The following is a 22081-nucleotide window of genomic DNA, read 5'->3' on the forward strand; positions in this document are numbered from 1 at the left end:
GGTGGAAAGCACATTTACTCAAGTACAGTTTTGAGCTATTATTGCACCTTTTTATATTAATTCAGTTGCAAAGTACATTTCAGATTACAAAAAAAAAAAAAAAACATATGTTCATGTCATAAAATATGATGCATAGAGATTAAAATTGAATAATGTAGATTAGACCAATTCATCTCCACCTCCAGCTACATGCTGCTCAATAACTGACAGTGGATATTCTGCATATTGAGTAGGCTGCTTTCACTTTTAAATTATATTTTGTTGATAATATATGTGCACTTTTTTATAAGTAAGATTTTCTAATACATTTCACTGGTAATGGAGTATTTTCACAGTGTGGTGCTGATACTTAGTAAATGACCTGAATACTTATTTTACTTCTTCTGTGAGCATACGAGTTTCCTTTTCAAAAAATAAATACATGACATTCTTTGAAAACTCTAGAAAATCTTTTAACAACATTTACTGCTGACTCGTCAAAGACTTTTCTAACCATCTGAATGACAAAAATAATTCAGTCTTTTGCACGGAACATAAAAAAGTCAAATATTAATGCTTTGTTTTGGACGGAAAATATAAGATATAGAAAAGAAAAATGAGCAAAATATAAAGATGAAAATAAAATGTTTAGAACCAATAATCTAATCGTTTTATTCAATTATTTAATTTTTATTCTGGTATGCTTTTTTTAATGTCATGACATGTTAATTGTGTCAAACACTCTATGAAAAGCGTAAAATAGTAATAATAATAATTTAAAAAGTATTTGAAATACTATCTTGGCCAATTCTAGTAGATGTCCTCCTCTTCATCCAGCACCATGTCGCTCCATATGAGATGACGTCAGCCTACCTGTCGTGACCACACCTGTTCCTCCCATGAAGACAAATGAGGATGTGCTACACAATGGCGACATCGTGCGTTTAGTTAACATGTGTCCTGTCTGACATTAACCTGAACACGTGGCTCAAACTGAAGTTATCAAGTTTCAACGTTTTACCATTGTGCATGTGTCAGATGATATCATGAAGATTAATTATTGTGTCATGCATGTAGCTGTTAGAGTCCCAGATTTGTAAAAAAACAAAAAAAACAAAAACCAAACAAACAAACAAAAAAACAAAAACAAAAACAAAAACAAAACAAAAACAACAAAAATAAAAGTTATCCAGGAAAGTCAAACTTGTACAAAAAATATAAGCAAAAAGCGTTTGTCTTTTTTATTTTTTCCATATATTTCTTTAACTGCCTGAAAACTGTTAATAATTCCACTCCACTACATTTCATAGGGAAATATTGTACTTCTTCCTTCACTCTTTGACAGCTTTATTTATTACCCCACTTTACAAATTCAGATTTTTGCACACAAAACATTTGAGTTTATGAAATATGTTTTTTTTTATATAAATGAACCTACCTAACAGTATATATGCAGGTACAGCTGAAACGACTAGTCAATTAATCTACTATTAAGTCAATTTACAGAACATTTAGAAGATGTTGAACATGTCATGATTCCAGCTTCTCAAATGTGAGGAGTTGCTGCTTTTCTTTTTATTTGTATTGTGTGAATTATTTTTTAATTCATTTTAAAATACATAATATAATAACGTTAAGGTTTGGACTCTTGGTTGGACAAAATAAACGCTGTGATGGTGTCACTGTGGGCTCTGGGTGATTGTGACGGCATTTCTCACTATTTCAGAAATTTTATGAACCAAACAGTCAATTGATTCAACATATTCATAATCAGTTCATAATAAGATATAAGCTGTAGTTGCAGTATTGCACAAAATAGTTGACTGGGCTCATCCTCAACTAACTACAGCAGTAAAATCCTGCATTTACATGAATTCATGATTAATAATTACATTATATAAGAGTCACAGGGGACATTTTTCTGCATTGATTACTTTTACTTTTTATACTTAGTACATTTTTCTGCTTATACTTATACACTTTTACTTAAGTAACATTTTCCTTGCATGACTTTTACTTGTAATGAAGTATTTTTTACAGTGTGCGAGTAGTACAATTACTTAAGTCAAGGATCTGGATACTTTTTCCACCCATTGAATAACTACGACAATAACAACAATAATAATCATCACAATAATACTGTATAAGAAAAAACTTTATTCATTTATGTCTTATCAAAATCACTTACCACAAAGTACAACACAAAATGCAGCATAATAATAAAAAATAAAAAAAAGACTGAGGCTGAATAAACAGAAAAAATGAATGCTGGGTAAAAACATGTGGAGCAGATGCAATAAGGAAAACAGACATTTCATTTTTCTAAACATCTTGTTGGTTGTGAATTCAGTCAGAACAACAAAGAGATGAAGCTCCCCCATATCAACACTCTCCTCCCCTGATGGACAGTGAGGTATTACCACAATTTTGTTAATCTGCAGCTGATCAGGTTAATGGCTCCCCTCAAACCAAAAAAATGGACTGTTGTGTTGATGAACACTCAGTGTGTTCATGAGCGTGCAAGTGCAGGTGCCTGGACCGACCTTAAGATGTGTGTATTTTTCCAGGGCATGCATGTACAGTGTGTACACAGCAGCATAACTTTACTAGGAGGGCTTCATTCTACCATTAGATTTGGATCTTGCTTGGCTTGTTTTCTTTTTAATTCACACAGTGATAACATATTGATGATGTAATAATATATTGATGATACAGTGATAACATATGTATAATACAACTCAAAACACAGTGGCTATGCATGGATTTTGGTGCTCTTGATTACACTTTAACTCTATTTGATATGATATATATATATATATATATATATATATATATAATGATCAAATAGCCATTTTCAACTTTGATTATTTTGGTTAAAAGGAATCTCAAGCACATCCACATGAAGACAATGATCTGATCTTCATCGCAATAGTCTTGAGGGAGCTTGCACCCTTCCATGTGTTCCAGATGACCTGGACACTGGAGTATGCGATGACATCGTGAGGCGCGTATATGCCGGTGGGGTTAGCATTGTGGCAGTTGTTGTACCAGAATCCACCGAGATAATGCTGAGCGCAGTTTTGATCCCACTGGTCCTGGTCTTTGTCAAATGTGGTGAACTTCATGTTGTTGTGGTGTGTCAAACTGTCCCCTGCAGACAAAAACAGTTTTAGCTGAAACACAGTTCATGTTTAAAACTCAGAAACATTTCTTCTGCTGCTACTGTGTTATCATTTTGGCAGTGGATGATTTACGTTACCTTGTGTAGACTCAAGTACAGTTCATGTATGTGCCTTAAATAATGGTGGAGTAGACCAAAGTACACTAAAGTACTGAAGATTCATGAAGGTCTGAAGGTCATGGTAATCCTAAGTGCTGTATTGTAGGCACCTACACTTGCTTGAGTTTCTTATAGACGTTTTACCTCTAATCCAAGAAATGAAGAAGCCTCTTGGATGAGAGGTGAAACGTCGTCAAGAAACTCAAGCAAGTCATGTATGTAAGCACAATTTTGGGGTACTTCTACTTAACTTGAGTATTTCCATTGCATACAAATTTATACTCTTTTTCACTATGTTTTAAAGTCAAATGTACATTTTACTCCACTACAAACATTTAACAGGTTTAGTTACTTCTAAGATCCATATTTTACGTTAAAAAAAATTGATACGCTCATAAAATACAGTTAACTGTTAAAGATTAAACCAGTGTTTTCCATTCTTTTTGGTTTGTTAGCAGCTCCATCAAAGAGACACTTCCCCCTCTAAACCTCTCACATAGTTTAACTTCAACAACTGTTTGAGGCTCAAAATAGATAAATTATCCAGTATTTCACAAAAGAAACAGGTTAAAGTCTAAAAGAAGAATATCAATTTATGAAGCAAAACTTTCTTTTCTACGCCATTAATCATCTCAAGTCCTCTCAGATGTATCTCGAGTCTGAGGAGGGAACCTGACCCCTATAGGTTGAGAGCCACCGGACTAAACTACCTAAATGTTCATATATGAAGTAGCTAAAGTAGCTCCACCAGTGCTATAGTAAAATCACGGATGTATAAAGAGAACTAGAGATAAAGATAGAGAGATACAGCGCTGGAGGCAGAGTCCCCTTCACTGCTATGAAAGTTGCTCAGTGATGAATGACGCCAAAAAAGTTCAGCTGCTGCATATAAACTGACGAGGATGATTGTCACTGCTTCTGCACTGTGTGGCCCATAGAGTGGGGGCGCCAGAGACTTTCACCAGCCATACTGGCTACTTCCAGGTTAGTGTTCTACGAACCTGAATGTGGATAAAATGAATGGATCTTGTGGCTCCTCTAGACTTTGAATCAAAGCCACATAGTGAAACAATCCATTTCACAGTGGTTGTGACACTGTTTTGGGGCTCCAGGGCATCATGTGACGGATGTAATTACACTATTTGGCCACTATAAAAATTGTTGTCAAAGTCCGTCACACTTCCTGGGGGTCCGACTGAATGCTGCTTGAGCAGAAACGCATTAGACTCTGATCACCAGAATGCGTAGCTAGAAATGCATCACCAGCAAAACCATTGTTTTTCTATGCTATGGCGTGCCTCTTGTGCACTCCTTTCTTGTAGTTGCATTTTGCTAGCCGATTTTTAATTGCTTATAAAAGATAAAATACTCTCAACTTTTCAGCGGAAGGCACAGAGTTGCATCGCTCGTCACTGTCACACTTGGCCCAGGCAGCCAATCACACCAACAAGAAGCAGGATGTACTACTGTTTTGATGCTGGCAGATGTGGTAGAAACAATGGGACAATGACAAATGCAGAGAAAAGGTTGATATTAGCTCTATGTAATTACAAAGGAGGACACAGCATTATTTAAATATGAAATGGCAAACTCTGGCACAGAGTTGCATGAGCAGTCAGGTGAATCCCTCTGGTGAGTACAATGCTGTTCACCATGCTGATAGATAGGCTAGCGAGCTGTTAAACTGTGAGAGAGCTGCAGTGCTTTTACTTTTGATACTTTAAGTACATTTAGCAAATAATACTTCTGGAAATCTGGGTGGGCAGTTGCAGGCTTTAAACCCTGTGTTTAGGGTTTAAGGGTTGTGACTCCCCACCAGTCAGTTAGAACTGAAGAAGCTTCATGGATGAAAGGTGAAGCGTCTTCAAGAAACTCAAGTGAGTCCAGTTGCCTACGATACAGCACTTAGAATTACCATGACCTTGATGACTGAGAATATTCACCAACAATACTTCTGTACTTTCACTTAAAGGTCCAGTGCACAGGATTTAGTGGCATCTCGTGGTGAGACTGCAGAACTGATATCCCCCTAAATCCTACACACTGGACCTGACAAAGCTTTCACCAAGCTTGACAACAACATTGTTAATGTTTAAGCAGGTGGCCCACCCACTGAAATAATCACCAGCTGCCACTGGCTTTAGGGTAAGTGTCTTCTCTTTTTTTTTACAAGATGAAATATAAGATCCAGCTCCATCTTCCCACCCCATTACTCTCTGCACAATCCCTTGTCGACTGAAGGCACTCTTACCTTCACTGACTGGATCCTCTACTCAAATAAATAAAGATTAACAAGGTGTCTCCAAATAAATGGCCTATGCAGGCATACTGTCTAAAAATGATCCTATTATTTTGGAAAACACTTTTTTTCCTCCACTGAAAGAGCATTAATGTTTCATTTTTCATGAATGTCACAACAGTTTAATTTGTCTCTGGAGAGCCATATTTTCACTGGCATCACAAAAAAATCAATGTGAGCTGTCATTATGGTTTTCTATGGCCTCTTCTCCAGTCAGTCCACAGTATTATATCCAGCTTTGTAGGGACAATGCAAAACTGTAGCTGGAAAATAAATGATTTAAGGACCCATTTTATACAAGTCTTAATTCCAGAAAACCCCAAAAGTGATAAAGTAACATTTTCATTAAAAACATCCTTTATTACTTGCAGTTCATTCAACCATATACCTTGATATTTATACTGAGACTTCCCAAAATAATCCTCACCTGCTACTCCGGCAGAGAAGCTGCCCAGGTAAAGCTGATAACCACTGTTCTCAGGACCAATTGAGAAGGAGGAGTATTGGGCAGACGCCTTCCCTCCCTCGAAGTCCTCCATGTCAACCCGTAGCTCATTCTTCTTCCTCATAGTCAGCAGGAAGAGGTTTTCCAGGCCTGAGAAGGCACACATAGATCTGTTTAATTTCACCCCCTGCACCAAGACCCTATATCATTGCTCAGCATGTCTTAAAGGGACAGTTCACCCCAAATTCAAAACAGATATTTTTCCTCTCACCTGTAGTGCACTTTATCAGTCTAGATTGTTTTGGTGTGAGTCGCTGAGTGTTGGAGTTATCGACATAGAGATGTCTGCCTTCTCTCCAGTATAATGGAACTAGATGGCACTCAGCTTGTCATGCTTAAAGCACCAAAAAAAATACATTTGAAAACTGAACATAAGTGTCTCTTTCCAGAAATAATGACCTGAGGCTGGTACTACGGCGCAGGATTTGGAGTTAGCGAGGTAACTTCAGGGTTAACTCTGGGTTTTCAGTAGCACGAAGCTGGTTCTGTTTTTACCGGCAGATATGGCGACTTATGCTGAACAGCTGACCTTCACAGTATCAGATCAAAGCCTGTCAACACCCCGACCTCTGACAAATCAGATCACTGAAGAAAGATGTATCTATGGACAAAAGTCTGGAGTCTCTTGTGTAGGTCAGTAGAACAATTCCATTGTTTCAGGACTCTATTTCCACTGGTTTTAAAACAGAGCTTCTAACAAACAGTGAGATCGTTTTAAAAAACTAAGCACATGATTTTAGCAGGATTTTAGCTTATGCAAGTTTATTTTAATCCGCAGTGATAGTGCTGTTATTTTACACTCCATTCCTGCAGCTCAGAATAACACGAGACACCTGTGTGATGAGAACGGGGATAAAAATATATTATTTCATTAGAAAATAATCCACAGACTATTAACTGATGCTCATTATCATAAATGCCACATTTGGGTCAGATGTACATCGTCAGTCATAAACTACGATATTTTTCCACCCGTTACTGCAGCAGCAGAAACACTCTGGCATCACATTAAAGTGTTTTATGTGACATATTCATCATCATCATCATCATCCAACTAAATAGCAAAAAATACTCTATGCTAATGTCACACAGAGCCTAGTGATACCTATAAGTAATGTAAGCCTCAGCCGACGATTTATATTTGGATTGTATTTACAATATTTCTTCATTTTTCGTTATAAGATACTGTCTCGCAGTCACAGACACTTTTGGTTCTGTTTCATCTCATACAATATGAAATAGCCTACTTCATCTGTGGTTCTGATGATGTCGCTTGTGATTTACAGCCCTGCCTCTTGCACATAAACATGCTCATGGCTGGATGGGAAAACCCAGAGATGACTGAACCAGCTGATAACCAGCTTTGTAGTAGCAGTTATCCAGATGGCCAATGTTAGAGTTAGTGAAGCCACATAACGAGAAGATATCCTGGGTAAGCTGAACTGGCTGCATAGTACAGGCCTCAGGTTATTTAAGAAAATCCACTGATCTTGTTGTGAGCAGTTTCATGTAGGAGATATTTTTGTTTCACAGAACTACACCCGCCAACTGCATCACCACATAGAAGGAAGTGTGCATCTACTGCTAGCTCACCTAGTGCCACTGAGCAAGCTTACGTTACAGCTCAGCCGAGGGGGAGGCCATTGGTGTTTACATCTCACGCTGTCACAAGCACAAGCCGATCATCCACGAATAGATGCACGCTTCCCTCTGCATGGTGATACAGTTGGTGGTGGCGTTCAGTAGAAAGAAAATCGTTCCTACATGAAACTGCTCACAGCAAGGTCTGTGGATTATCTTGAGTAACTTGGTTACGATTTCCTGAAAGAGACACTGCTGTTTAGTTTTTCAAATGTCCCTTTTTTTTTTAAAGCTTTGAGCACCACAAGCTGAGTGCCATCTAGTTCCATTACACTTTAGAGGAGACAGACATCTTTACGGTCGATATCTCCAACACTCTGCAACTCACACCAAAACCATCTAGCCTGATAAATAGCTCTACAGGTGAGAGGAAAATATGTACATTCGATTTTGGGGTGAACTGTTTCTTTAGCTTCTTTCCACCTCAGACTATCTGTAAATGTCTAAAATTCCTCATCTAATTTAAAATCATACTTTGTCTCACCTCAGTAAAATTAAGCCAGCAAGTGGCACAGGCCTGTTGTGTTCAATGTATTTTTCCCTCAAGCACTCACCAAGCCAATACTCTCCAGCCACGTTCCCAAATCCATCCTTATAGTGCCTCCAGGGCCTGAAGAAGTTTTCAGTCCCATCAATCCTCCTCTGAAATACCTGAGAGGGAGGATGGGAGGAAGAGAGAGAAAAGTTACATTTTTTACATGTAATGCTTTATATATTCAATTAGCAGGGCCGCTAACAACTTTATGAATCTGGACAAGTTTTCAGAAAATCTGTTAGAGTCCATCAGGTATGACTGTGATGATTGTCTGTTACCTGCTTACATCTACATAAATGTAAGTATTCATGCAGGACCTTTATTTCACCCATCAAACATGGAAATTTTGGCCACTTAGAGGCAGCAGCACAGCTGAAAGCCAAACATCTTAGATATTATCACCTTACAAAGTTGTTAATGATGCCCTGACAAGCAAACAAGAAGCAAGAAGCAAGACTAGCATTAGCCTGGCAGGACCGTCCTGATGATGTGAGCTCAGCATTTTATTTCGCTTTCTGTATCAGTCTCACTTTCCAGAAATTAAAAGCCTGGCCAGTCAGGGATCTGCACTGTTGTTGACAACGTAAGCAGCCAATCAGGGGCTGTGTTGTAGATGATGATGTAAAATGCAGGCCACAACTTGCAGTACAATTAAGGTGGCTCCCAAAGCAACAAGCCCTAACACTAACGCTGGTAAAGACAGAAATAAGTGAAGGCATTGCATAAATAGAGTCAATAACAACAATTAAACAATAACAAGAGTATGCACTCGCAGAGTTTCTCAGAGGAAAAGACATTTTTACTATTCCTCCGACTGGATTCGGCAAAGGCTTGATTTATCAACTGGCTCCGCTGGTGATTATAAAGATGTATTTGTTATGCTGATTGGACAAAGGAGTAAGTCCGTCAAGGCGAGTACTCCCACCCACTGAAAGTATTTGAGGCAACACTGAGTCCAGACTGATACAGAGAGCGAAACAGAATGTTGAGCTCACGTTATCAGGATGGTCATATCAGGCTACTTTGGCGTCTCTCTGAGACACACCAGGCTTTGAACTGAACTCATTAAACTCATCTGTTGACACTGAAAGCAACTGACGTGGTATAAAGAGCAAGAAAGTTTGTGTAAGGTGTGTGGGTCAAACAGATACAGGCTGTCTTTCAGGACACTGTTGTTTGTGTCCCGTGTGAAACCAGAAGTCACTGCTGTTTCAGCGTAATGTTACATTACTTATGTTCATCTGTCATGTGCTGATGTCACTCAAGTGCTGTATTTATGTCACGTATTTTATCCCAAAACATGTTGTTTTTTTCCAAACCTAACTAAGTAGTTTTGTTGCCCAACCCAGTGGTTCTCAACAGGTTCCAGGGGGTTCCCCAGAAAAATGGGGAATAAATTTATTTCTCTTATAAGTCACTATAGAAGTGAAACCAATGTGGGTAAAGGTCATAAGAGTGACTATTCTGATCACAGGTTTCACTTCCTCTATGGTTATCTTCTCAGCTGTAGACAACTATAGGAAACTGGTCTTAATCACCAACATCTTTTCAGAAGGAGGTCCCTGAAGCCAAATCTTATCAAATGGGGCTCTGTGACCTAATGTGTGTCAATTTCAAGGTTTCCTGACACACAAAAACACACAAAAAAGGTTGAGAGCCACTGACCTAACCTAGCCATGACCACTTTGACAACTTAAACCATGTATTACACCGAGTTTCAGCCAGGAGACAGCTGTGCATCACATACAGACACGAAAGGGCGTATCTCATAGAGACACCAAAAGATGCCTTTGGCGTAGGTATCACACACAGAGGGAATGAGAAAGCTTCAGTGTGACATCAGTACATGATAGATGAAGCAGATGACCTGTGATGAGAACGCAGTTCTTTCTACAAGCAGGTTTACAAGATCTAAATAAAGCACACAGTCTCATCTATTTGTTGTTGTTTTTAATTATAAAATCTGAGGTGTACTTACAGTCCATCCGCCTCCGTCAGTGCCCATATCACAGTAGGCATGCAGGGGCATGGTGGGACCTCCTGGGTAGATGGTGTACACCCCGCTGGAGCTGGTGTTGTCACGGCGATGGATGTCATCACAGTCAATGGGCAGGTAAAACGGGGAGTCAGAGTGGACTGAGCCTGCAAGAACCAGCAGGGCTATGGACAATGTCACCTGGATGCAAAAGGAAAGAAAGGAATAAAAATACAGCACCTCCAACAGTGACTTCCTGCGCTCACAGATATCATAATAGAATAAATATAGCAAATATTAAGTAGTAGAAAAAAGGTCTTTTGTGACAATGCAGGAGGTCAAAAAATGGCACAGACAATAATCAGTGCAATTTACTAAAGACAAAAGCAAGAAGCCATTTATCATTTGTGACACAATAAGTCAGTCATTACTTCAGCAACAGCTTATGTTACAATCAATCATCCTAATTTGCAAAATATGTGTTTGACACACACAAAAGCGAAGTATTGAAATAATGTGTTGAGTCAATAAAATCTATTTGCCTCTTTGTTTATTGCTTTGTGAACCCAAAAACTGATCTAAAGTGCCGGTTCACCCACTACACAATAACAAAAAAATCAGTACCTCTACCGATACCTAACCATCCAGATAGTTGTGTGTTTTGCAGAGATTTGGGATATCTGCCACTGACATCTCTGCCTCCACCTCAATACTAAAAAGGTGAATGGATTTTAATAATTGATGCTTAATTTGATTCTCTAAACATCTCATCTCCTCAGTACCTTTGTCACATGCATGTTAACACACAGGTCAGGAGTTAATTGGTATTATCTTCACAAGGGGTAAAACTTGAAGGTGTCATGTGTGTGTAAGTATGTGTGTCTGCAGCTAATCTTGCAAACTACTGGCCCGTTTTTGTGTGCACATTTATGTCTATATCCTTAAGGATCTCTCAAGGTTAGCATTAGTTGAAAAACATGTTTTACTGACTGTTTATACCGTCATTTACTGCTGACTCCTCACACCTCTTAACCTGCCGGTGGGGGAGTTTTCCTGATACCAAATACCTTATTTCCTAATACTGATAAAAGTCTAGCTATGAACAACATGGATCAAAGAATTCTGGCTGTGTTTTAATTATTAAAAATACATTCATCATCAAAACTATCCATCCATTTTCATCTGCTTATCTGGGGCTGGGTTGTGGAGGCAGCAGGCTGAGCAATGTACTCCAGACATCCCTCTCCCCAACAATGCTTTCCAGCTCCTGATGGGGGACCCCAAGGCGTTCCCAGGCCAAATGAGATATATAATCCCTCCAGGTTGTTCTGGGTCTACCCCGGGGCCTCCTACCAGTTGGACATGCCCAGAACACCTCTAACGGGAGGCATCCAGGTGGCATCCTGATCAGATTCCTGAACCACCTCAATTGACCCCTTTCAACACAAAAGAGCAGCGGCTCTACTCCGAGGTCCCTCCGGATGTCTGAGCTCCTTACCCTATCTCTAAGGCTGAGCCCAGCCAACACACAGAGGAAACTCATTTCAGCAGCTTCACCCATGATTTAATTCTTTCAGTCACTACCCAAAGTTCAAGACCATAGTTGAGGGTTGGGACGTAGATGGACCGGTAAGTTGAAAGCTTTGCCTTCAGGCTCAGCTCCCTCTTCACCACAACGGTCTGGCACAGTGCCTGCATCACTGTGGATGCTGCGCCAAATCCATTCATCCATCCATCCATCCATCCATCCATCCATCCGTCCATCCATCCATCCATCCATCCATCCATCTCCATTTTCCCCTCACGTGTGAACAAAATTTCCAGCATACGTGAACTCCTTTGCTTGGGGCAGCAACTCTCTCCCAAACCAGAGGGGGCAATCCATTATTTTCCAGCAGAGAACCACGGCCTCAGACTTCTATTGTATCTTTATTTCACACTCTACTGAGTGCACTTTTCTTGTTAAATCTGTTTATTGTTTGGATATATTCTCTGTAGTGAGTGGCATGCACACAACAGCTGCAGAGAGGAAGAAGAGTGTTCATGCTGCCAGAGCATGATCAAGTGTGAGGCAGATCTGTTGTTTGGATATTGATCCCACTGACACCTAATCCGATCACCAGGATAAATGTTGGCATTGTATGTTTCAGCAAACATGAATATGTTAAATTTGTATGTTTAAAATGTAGCGGAAATGTTAAAACTTTATGAACCTTTTGTCAGTTTTATGTTTTAAAGGCTTTAGTTAATGTGTGGTTAGGTTTAGGCATAAAAATCACTTGGTAAGAATTACAAAAGCATCATGTTTTGGCTTAAAATACCTGATTTGGTCACCACAAACAAGGCTGAAACTGTCCTGACGGCTCATTCAAAATACCTGCTTTTGGGGTTGTTGTTCCACTATCCCCTCTTCCTCCTGTTAAGAAGTGCAGCTCATATACATGTAATCTGATCACTTTAGAAATGTTGGTATGATATGTATGAAACATGCAAGTGTAACATTTGCAGAAATGTACAACACCAACTTTTCATTCAGGCAACAGGGCTGAATATAGTATCATTTCAACGAACATACAACAGCTACAACATATGGGTTTTCCCCACTGAGTGAGTCTGAACACGTCCCACTGGATGTTTGCATACAGCCCTGCTATGTTTATTATGAGTCTGAGTCTCTGTGGAGCAGAGGTTGTGATCAGGTTTGATTAAATGAAACTAATTTTATAACATTTACAAAACATTGCAATCTAATAATATCTATTTACATCTGTTTCCTGTGCTGTTTCATTTGAATATCGTTTTAATTTAAATTCACTCCTACAGTTTGCTTCAGTGAGTTCACAAGTCTTAAGTCTGGAAACAGATATGTGTTCACTGAAGCTGAGAGTGTCTAACAATAACTAACAACACTATAAAGTCCTCAAACAACACTAACAAATATGTACTTTAATAACAGCGTAAAAAAGATGGTGCATTTTAGCTGAATTCATGTTACATTTTTATTGATTTATTTTAACAGCAATAACTAAATTATACAGTTAAATGGTTTGAGTTATCTATTAGATTAGACTTTTAAACTATAAATAACACAAAACAACTATTATAAACATATGTTTGCTTCAGTGAATAACAGTAATAGATTTTAAGATGCTTCTGAAGTAATTTTTATAAGAACTGTTGTATTTGTATTTCCAGTCATATTTTCTGTAGTTCTGCTTTTCTAAATCTTGTGTCTATATAGCTGCTTCAATAAACAGTGCTGCCTCTAGCAATACCATAAATCATAATTATAATACATCTTTATTTATGAGCACATGATAAGAAAAAGGCATTATATCATTTGTTTTCCACACAGATACTTCAATTAAAAATATTTTTACATGATGAAAATCATTTGTAAGTATCAAGAAAATAGGAGCAGACTTTGTCCATCATTATGTTTAGTTTAAATGTCAGTGTTTTCTGTCAGCTCCTACCTGCATCATCATCATCATCATTGTGGAGAGGACGGCTCAGAGTTGGACTCTGTCAGGTTCCTCAGTTGAAATAAAACATGCTGGCAAACATGGCACATTTAAACTGTCCACGCAGGGAGTGTCTGTGGAAGCATGTGACACTGATAAACTTCATCTATACACAGTGTCAAAGTTCATCAAAGAACAAACAAACAACAGGAGGAGGTCACATCTCACAAGTGCAAGACTGTGGAAATTCCAAACTAAAAGCAAAAGCAAAACAATATGAAGCAATACTGGAATTCTTCCTGTAATTAGATGCCACCTTTGTGTGTTTCTATTCCTGTTTCTTTGCTTTCTCCCATTCTGTGTATGAACTTAAGTGCATTGATACATTTGTTTGCATTGCATGCACTCATGTACAGTATGTGTGTGCGCATGTGTAACCTACAGTAACCTCCCACCCCACGGCCGCAGTGTAACTCAAACTTGCCTCTGACTGTGCTCAAGGTGGGTTGAGACAGACAGTGAGGCAATTTTTGACTGTATGACCGTTTTTATTTGCCCCCAGCAGCATCTTGAACAGATGCCTGAACCACCTCAATCGGCCCCTTTGGATGCAAAGGAGCGGCAGCTCTACTCCGAGTTCCCTTTGGCTGTCTGAGCTCCTTACGCTATCTCAGAGGCTGAGCCCAGCTAGCCTATGGGGGAAACTCATTTCGGCCCCTTGTATCCACGATCTCATTCTTTCACAATGGCAGTTTTAGGGGAGGGCCAGCAGGGGCCAGTGCCCCCATAACTCGGAGTCTGGCCCCCCCGTGGCCCCCCTGCTGAAGAGTCGAAGGGGCAACGTGGAACGCGGAACTAAGTTGTCTCAACCAGTTGCTGGTCGGACCACTTAAAGCGTCTAAACCCACCGAAAACATCAGAAGAGAATTGTGTGGCTGTTTTTAACATAGACAATAAACATAGACGCTGCATCGAGCGCTGAGCCGTACGTCAAGTCTGCGCTGTAAACTAATACAAGTAAATGGACTTAATTTCATTTCTACAAAGAAATTTACGTTAATGCCTCTTGTTTATTCATTCACACACGCACCAATCTGGTGTGACAACCCCAAGTGGGGTGGGGTTGTTTGGATCTGGATGTGTGTGTATGTGGTGTCTTGCTCGCCCTCTCTCCTTTCTGTTTCAGAGCATGATTGGTCATGGGCCTCCGGTGTGTGCCTTAGTGGGCGGGGCTGCGGCTATGAACACCTGTGGAATCCGCCCGGCCTGTCTCTGGGCTGCTCATTCCCGGCTTGACCCTGCAGCTCACCTGTTGTCCCTTTTCATTTTAGCTTGCATCCAACACACACCCACAGCCATGCACCCGCAGTCACTGCTGACATTCCACATTACAGATATAGATTGTTGTGTTTTGTTAGCCTTAGTTTCTGTTGATTACGTTTGTTAAATAAATATCATTTGTAGTTACATTCCCTCTTGCGTTTGTTTGTCAGAGAATTGAGCCAGCTCTGACACTGGACTAATGGAAGTGCAGGAGCCTTGGCGATCGCTCACGCCCTTATCTTCCGGCGGTGTCCCCAGGGAATTGTTGTGTTGTTTACAAATACTTCGGGTAGAAAACCAGCAGAGTTTAGCTATATATCACATTTTTCACGTCACTATACCACCGTGTAGACTAATCTGATGTTTGTTAAGTCTATAAACACAATGATTGAACAAACATTACTATTTCTGTGTGTTTTGTAATTAACATGGTTATCGTAGATTAGCTGGGCTAACCGTTAGCTGTTAACGTTAGCCATTAGCGGTGTCTATAATAACCATAGACTGTATAAAAATAAGGTAATAACTCAATAAACGGTCCGTGAATAAAATATTTTTTCCAGCGGATATCTTAGTTACAACATGATTGAGCTAGCAAAGCAGTTTTGTGTTGCCATGTGTGGTATTTATTCAGTTATGGGAAATCACAATGTCTAGAAAGCAGCAGTGGCTGCAGCTGACAGGGACAGTTAGCAAAGCTAACGTCAGGACGTCATCTGTTAAAAGCCTCCTGTTGTCGGATACAATATGAAACTACTCCAGTTTGTTCAATCATGTTATAACTAAGACATCCGCTGGAATTTTTTTTTTTTTTTTCACGTTGATGAGACGGCGTTTTGAGTAGAGCGGTCGCTATGGATGCGGAGCTTGCTGTTTCTGTAACTACACATTTCCTGGGGACACCTGCATGTCTCGGCCACGCCCCCTCCATTGTGATTGGCTAAAGCGCAGCATCATTCAAACTCAAAGCCCCGCCCTCCCCGCCTCTGTAGACGTCTTTCACACAGGGCTGCCGACAGATTCTACAATGTAAATTGCAGAATCTGTCTTGAGAGATTACACACGCACTAATATACTTGGGAAACAGTTAGGCACCAAAAACAATGTATTTGATCTTCTCAGATGGCTAAGATAAGAACTTTATTGATCCCACACAGGAGTATATAGAGAACAAGGTAGTGCCAAAAAACAATACACAGTATACTGTAGCGTCCGCCAGGATGTGTGGAAAGGATGATGCAGTTATTCGGCAAACCACCGTTTATTACTGAACAGTACAGGTTACTGTTGGCCGTAACCACGCCAAAACAACCCACAAATAAGAACTTAGCTGTAACTCCAACTGTGCACTGCTGCTCTCTCCTCCAGCTCGTTCCTACACACACCAGCACGCGCACTCACACAGCCCTCATCCCCATCACACTCGCCCCCCATCATCCTACCTATACTCATTCAATCCCAAACATGCCATTAACTCACAGAACATTGACATTATAACAGAACATTTACTGCAGGGTCACTACAATACATATATATATATATATATATATATATATATATATAGCCTACTGTGTATTGTTTTTCGGCACTACCTTGTTCTCTATAGCTGATGTAATGTGAATTAGCTTACTCCTGTGTGGGATCAATAATTAATCTTATCTTAGCCATCCGAGAAGATCAAATACATGCCTAGCTGTATCCTGAGGGGTGACATCAGCTAAACTGGGCCATCAGGTAAAATGGGCCATTTAAGGTTTGAGCGTCTCAGCTCTTTAAAAGTTAACAGCCAATGAATGCAAATGATTTCAAACTGTTGCCGCACCAGTACTTGACATGTAACAATTGATTTGATTGGTCTATGGTTGCTATGGTGGGTGGGGCAAAGCCTCATACTGAGACTGCTCCCGAGAACTGCATGGTGAGTGCCCTGACATACCAAATCTTAACTGTCAATGATAAGGTTGATAATTCAATAAAAAACCAAATGTACATATATAAATAATGATGTATAATACATGTCCTGATGGCCTCCATCAGATATAATGCTAATGTTTTGCTAAATAAAATTATTTTTGATGAAAAAGCATTTTTTGTTAGTGGCCCAATTTACCTTAATGTGTTCCAGTAAATTGGGCCACACATTTCAGCTAAAATGAGCCATGTTCTGAGTTGAGTTTTAGCAAATATTTTGATAGTTCCTCTTATTAAAAAGTATTAATATATACATATATTATTAAATTATTTTATATTACAGGCCTCTTCACATTTTCCTTTGTTATTATGTGTGTGTGTGTTAGCTCTGCACCGTGAGCTAGCTCTCACTCGCTAGTTCACAATGCGCGCGCGCACACACACACACACACACACACACACACACACACACACACGAGAAAGGGAAAGGTGAAAGCAGCATGTACTGTAGCCTAGAAGCGATAGTGGAAGATGGTTAAGTAAAGTAACATGAAACTATAATTACAGTATGGCAAACAAGAAGGAACAGAGAGGAACGGAGAGGAGGAGAAAGGAAGACAGAGGAAAAAGAAAGGATGTCTATAAGGGAAGTGGCTAGTACAACCAGTGAGTAGAGGAGAGGATGAGGGGAGCCTTAGACGAATACAGGATAATTTGATTATATTATGAAAAATGACTGTTTCACTTTGCAGTTTGAGTGGCCCATTTTACCTGAACACTGCGCATCTCAAAAATGGGGGACAGCTGATGTTTCAACAGCTGTAGGGTCTTAACTATTATATTTTATTACATAAATTCAACACAAAAATATTAAAAACAGTCATTGTTAATCATAGGAACACAATCAAATGTCATACATTGTTTTTTCTTAGTTTCCCAAGTGATTAACCAAAAAGTGGCCCAATTTAGCTGATATCACCCTATATTAGTGCGTGTGTGAATGAATAAACTAGAGGCATTAACGTAAATGTCTTTGTAGAAAGGCGCTTTATGAAATTAGGTCCATTTACTTGTATTAGTTTACAGCGCAGCCTTGCCACATCCAATATGGCGGCGACGTTGACGTATCGCAGCAGCGGGCAAACCCACTCGATGCGGTGTCTACATATATATGTCTATGGTATTTAAGACAACTCTTAACCTGCACGGCAACACACAGCACCATTGAAGTAAGCTCTGAAAACTTTTTCTGTCTCATTTGGCTCATGGTAGTTACATGTCACACCATGTTGATGTAGCCAAGTGAAATACAATCCAGAGTTTTCATGGGTGTTTTATTGTTTTCTGCACCTGGCTTCCTGTTTGACTCATCTGGTCTGTGCAAATTGACGTGCCGTCGCGCGGCGTCCATCAGAAATAGACCCGGCGCATGTTTTTAGTGGAGTGGAGTGCTGAGCCGCTTCTAGGCCGCGCCTGGTGGACCTTACAGCTTACATGGACTTGAATGGCCGCTATTAGCTCCGGCACCCGCGCCTCGGCCGGATTGCGCACGCCACGGATCCAGTGGGTTGCCATAAACGGGCCTGTCCCAGAGGCATTCAACTACCAGATGGCTTTTGAAATCTTCTTTTCGAAGCCGCGTAAAATTAAATGCTCTGATTCAGGGTGCCATACTTGCAAACCGCGAGGGAGGGAAGGAGGAAAGCAGTAATTTGTGTCTGTTTGTGTGACATTAATTTAAGTCTTACCTTTTGTTTTCTTTTCGTATTGCGTATTTTGTATTGTTTTGCGTATCTGTGTGTTTGTGAGTGACAGAGTTTTAAAAGAATATTTTGTCTGCACATGATTTAAAATAATAAAATAGCCCTCCATTAGTATGTTAGTTATTTTTCTTTTGATTACTGAAATGATAAACCACTAATCCTTAGCCGTATTTTAAGTGTAACCCATCACTGTAACATACCACTAGTGTTTTTATCAATAAGAATAGAACATTTTTCACACATAAAAAAAGCACAAATATGTTGAAATCTAGGCATATTCTGCAATCACTGCACCACTCTCATAAGGACACGGTAGTGGTGTAGAAAAATGTTCATTCATTTATTATACCTCATGGCAACACTGGCAAAACTGATGAGCTGGCTTAATACAACTGCAACGGGCGGGCAGTGCGTGCACATGAACTTCATGTGTCATCAAACAGCTTGCAATGCCACTGTGCCACCTAGTGCCAAGTGGTATAAAGTAAACAGAAATTAACAAGAAAACTTAGTGTGACTTAGTGCATTACTTAACAACAACTTTACAACAACTTATGAAAGGGATTGGCATGTATACAAAAACGTTTTTTTACAACCTCCTTACAGGTGCCAAACTGCCTGACCATCCCATACTTGAACTCCCTTGCTTTGGGCATGAACTCTCTCCCAACCCAGAGAGGGCAATCCACTGTTTACCAGCAGAGAACCATGGCCTCAGACTTGGAGGTACTGACTCTCATTCTGACCGCTTCACACTCAGACTGCCCCGATGCATGCTGGAGGTTGGGGAACCAAGAGAACTACATCATCTGCTAAGAGCAGAGATGCAATTCTTAAGTCCCCAAACCGGAACCCTTTCTCCCCCAGACAATGAAAACAATTGTTTGTTTCAGCCTTATAATTAACTAAAATTACATGTTAAAAGGCCTATGTGGAGCTTTTTGGTGCCACCATCAATGTTAATGAGTACATTATGGACACATTTTCATTAAAGACTTTGTTCAGCTAACTAGCCAGTTAAAGAACCATGTAGAATTTTGACTCCTAGTGGTGGTGTGGAGGCCTTGTGCATCAAACCCAGAAAACAGGCAGAGCTCCATAAGTAAGTGCTACCTTAACATTACAGTATAATCAAGAAAAAATTACAGAATTATAAAAAGAGCAGTTACCACTGACATCGTTTGCACTTGTGTGTTCTTTATTCAAGTTTGTGTTAGACAATGGCTAAAATCAACTTCTTCACAGACTGAAGTGTCGCCTGTTCAAGTTCCTGTCCAGACCAAATATGAAGGGTCAGTTCTCATTTTCCTTGCCCACAGTCCCCCTGATGGAGGTAATGTCAGTGGTGAAGTTCAGTCAAAAGCCCCAAAACCCCACATGCACCTTAACCCGTAAATGTTCCAGCAGGATTTCCATGTTGGCAGCATATGGGAACAGGAGTCAGTTTTCAATGCAAGACACTCTAGGATCTATAAGGTTTTAGGAGGTCTTTTAGCTACAGGTCTTTGAGGGAATCAAAGCAGCAATGTTTCAATGTAAAGCGCTTTAAAGTTATGACATAAAAATACAGACATTCTGGGACAGGGTTGTTCTTGAGCAGATTTTATGCAACAAGGTGGATTATTAACCTGGTTTTTTTCCGTTATTAACTGCCTGGTATTTTTGTTGGAGCTGCTACAATAAGGCTATTAATGGATTAGTCAACAGACAGAAAATACATTACCAACTGTCTCCATCCATCCATCCATCAAAATATGTCCAGTACCCTCCAGCACAAGATTACATCAGTAAATGTCTTGTTTTTTTTATGACTAACAGTCCAAAATGTTTACCGTGACGTGAGACCAAGAGGAGCAGCAGGTTCTCACATTTTTGAAGCAGGACCCATCACAAGGCGACAACTTTGCCTAAAAACTGACTATAACAATTTATTGTTCAGTCTCCTCTGTGATACAGACATTAAGACCAATCTCTATTTTTTTGACGCTTTGTCTTTTTGTACATCAGTTCTTACAAATTGATCATAGTACAGTCAGATATGCAACATGGCGGGCGAGGCAACATGGTGCGCTGTGTACTCCCGCACAAAGCCGGAAACAAACAATGGGAAACTTATCGTAGAAGATGAACTCCTTGACTTTACTGTTGTAAAGATGAGAACAATGAGCCATGATGAAATTGTTTTACTTGTTACAAACAATTTCAGACGGATTGAGTCTTCGAAGAAAATTTTGTTTGAGGTTTGCCCTACCTCCCAATGCTGCATTTCCCAAAAGGGTGCACAAAAGGACACTAATAATGTGAAAATGTGCCTGAGAGTCCTAAACGAATGTGGAGAGGACATACCAGGCTTTGTCTCACATTACTTGGATGAGCTCCCTCTTGTGATGTTTGAGCACATTGACTTCTCAGTGCTCCTTGGTAGAATGGAGCAGCTTTCATCCACAGTATGAAAAAGACCCTTGAAGTCTTAACTAACGTGTGTGAGAACCTGCGTGAAGTGTCCGCCTCTCTAAACACTCGGCTATCAGCTATGGAGAAGCAGCATACACCTGCACCCTCTGTCTTGGCGGAGGCTGATGGACAGCTGTTAACTGCCGCTGATTTGGTCGCTGTTCTGAGTGCGGCTGAAGCACAGTAGTCAACCACTGCGGCCACCGAGGACTCCCTGGGACACCCTGTACCCTCCACTTCATGGGCCGCTGAACTAACACCAAAGTCTCCAGCGTGGACCACTGTAGTGTGTGAGGGTCGCCCGAAGATGAGGAAAATAAATGCTGCTGCATCACATAAATATTGCCCTGCACAAGCTACAATGAAACGGGAAAGAAAGACTGTTGGTATAATTGGAACTGGCAATGCCTCTAGCATACAAGCTGTCAGAACTAAGAGGGCGAGTGTGTTTGCAACAAAATTTGATTCCAGCCTAGACGCTGAAACTCTCGGTGGCTATCTGAAAGAGAAGCTGGGGCGTGATGTAAAGTGCCGTAAGACTGAGACAACACACGGCAGATTGAGCTTGTTTCAGGTAACTGCTGAGTGTAATAAAGTGGAAGAGGTGTACGACCCCCAACCCCAACCAGCAGGCTCCTTTGTCCGACGCTATTATGAATCATGTTGGACTAAAGGTGCTCATACTACTAAAGCTGGGTTGCCAGGGCAGGCTATGACCCCGCCCAGCTCACTGGAACCGTCTCAACCTCGAAGTGATGCCTCCGGGATTATTGGACATTAAAATTATTCCTTAGGAAGTTTAGCAGGTCCACTGAAATACGGGTTGTTTCATACAATACGCAAGGCCTGCGTGTTGGGCACAGTTGTGCGGATATCTCAAGACGTCATGTGGTTGACACTCTGTTGAACAACTGTGATATTTTATGCTTACAAGAGACCTGGCTAGCAAAAC

At 40.2% G+C, this 22081-nt stretch overlaps 1 protein-coding gene across 1 annotated transcript; it reads right to left on the minus strand.

The window, feature by feature from the left end:
* Positions 1-2116: 2116 nt before the first annotated feature.
* On the minus strand, positions 2117-13918 carry LOC125886211 (microfibril-associated glycoprotein 4-like). The gene is made up of 5 exons (XM_049572232.1): positions 13691-13918; positions 10218-10415; positions 8259-8355; positions 5986-6153; positions 2117-3130 (listed from the first exon to the last, which is right to left on the minus strand). Exons 1-5 carry the CDS (start codon positions 13709-13711, stop codon positions 2865-2867), a joined length of 750 nt encoding a protein of 249 aa, XP_049428189.1. The 5' UTR covers positions 13712-13918; the 3' UTR covers positions 2117-2864.
* Between the last annotated feature and the right edge of the window lie 8163 nt (positions 13919-22081).

The sequence above is a fragment of the Epinephelus fuscoguttatus genome, linkage group LG3 (genome assembly GCF_011397635.1).
Source record: "Epinephelus fuscoguttatus linkage group LG3, E.fuscoguttatus.final_Chr_v1".
Lineage (NCBI taxonomy): Eukaryota > Metazoa > Chordata > Actinopteri > Perciformes > Serranidae > Epinephelus > Epinephelus fuscoguttatus.

Excerpts from the sequence above, each read along its gene's own strand:
- LOC125886211 (XM_049572232.1), bottom strand. The coding sequence starts at position 13,711 with ATGATGATGATGATGATGCAG. Across the intron at positions 8,356-10,217 it reads CTGACGGAGGCGGATGGACT|GTATTTCAGAGGAGGATTGA; the intron begins GTAAGTACACCT and ends CCTCCCTCTCAG. Across the intron at positions 3,131-5,985 it reads CTTCTCTGCCGGAGTAGCAG|GGGACAGTTTGACACACCAC; the intron begins GTGAGGATTATT and ends TTTTGTCTGCAG.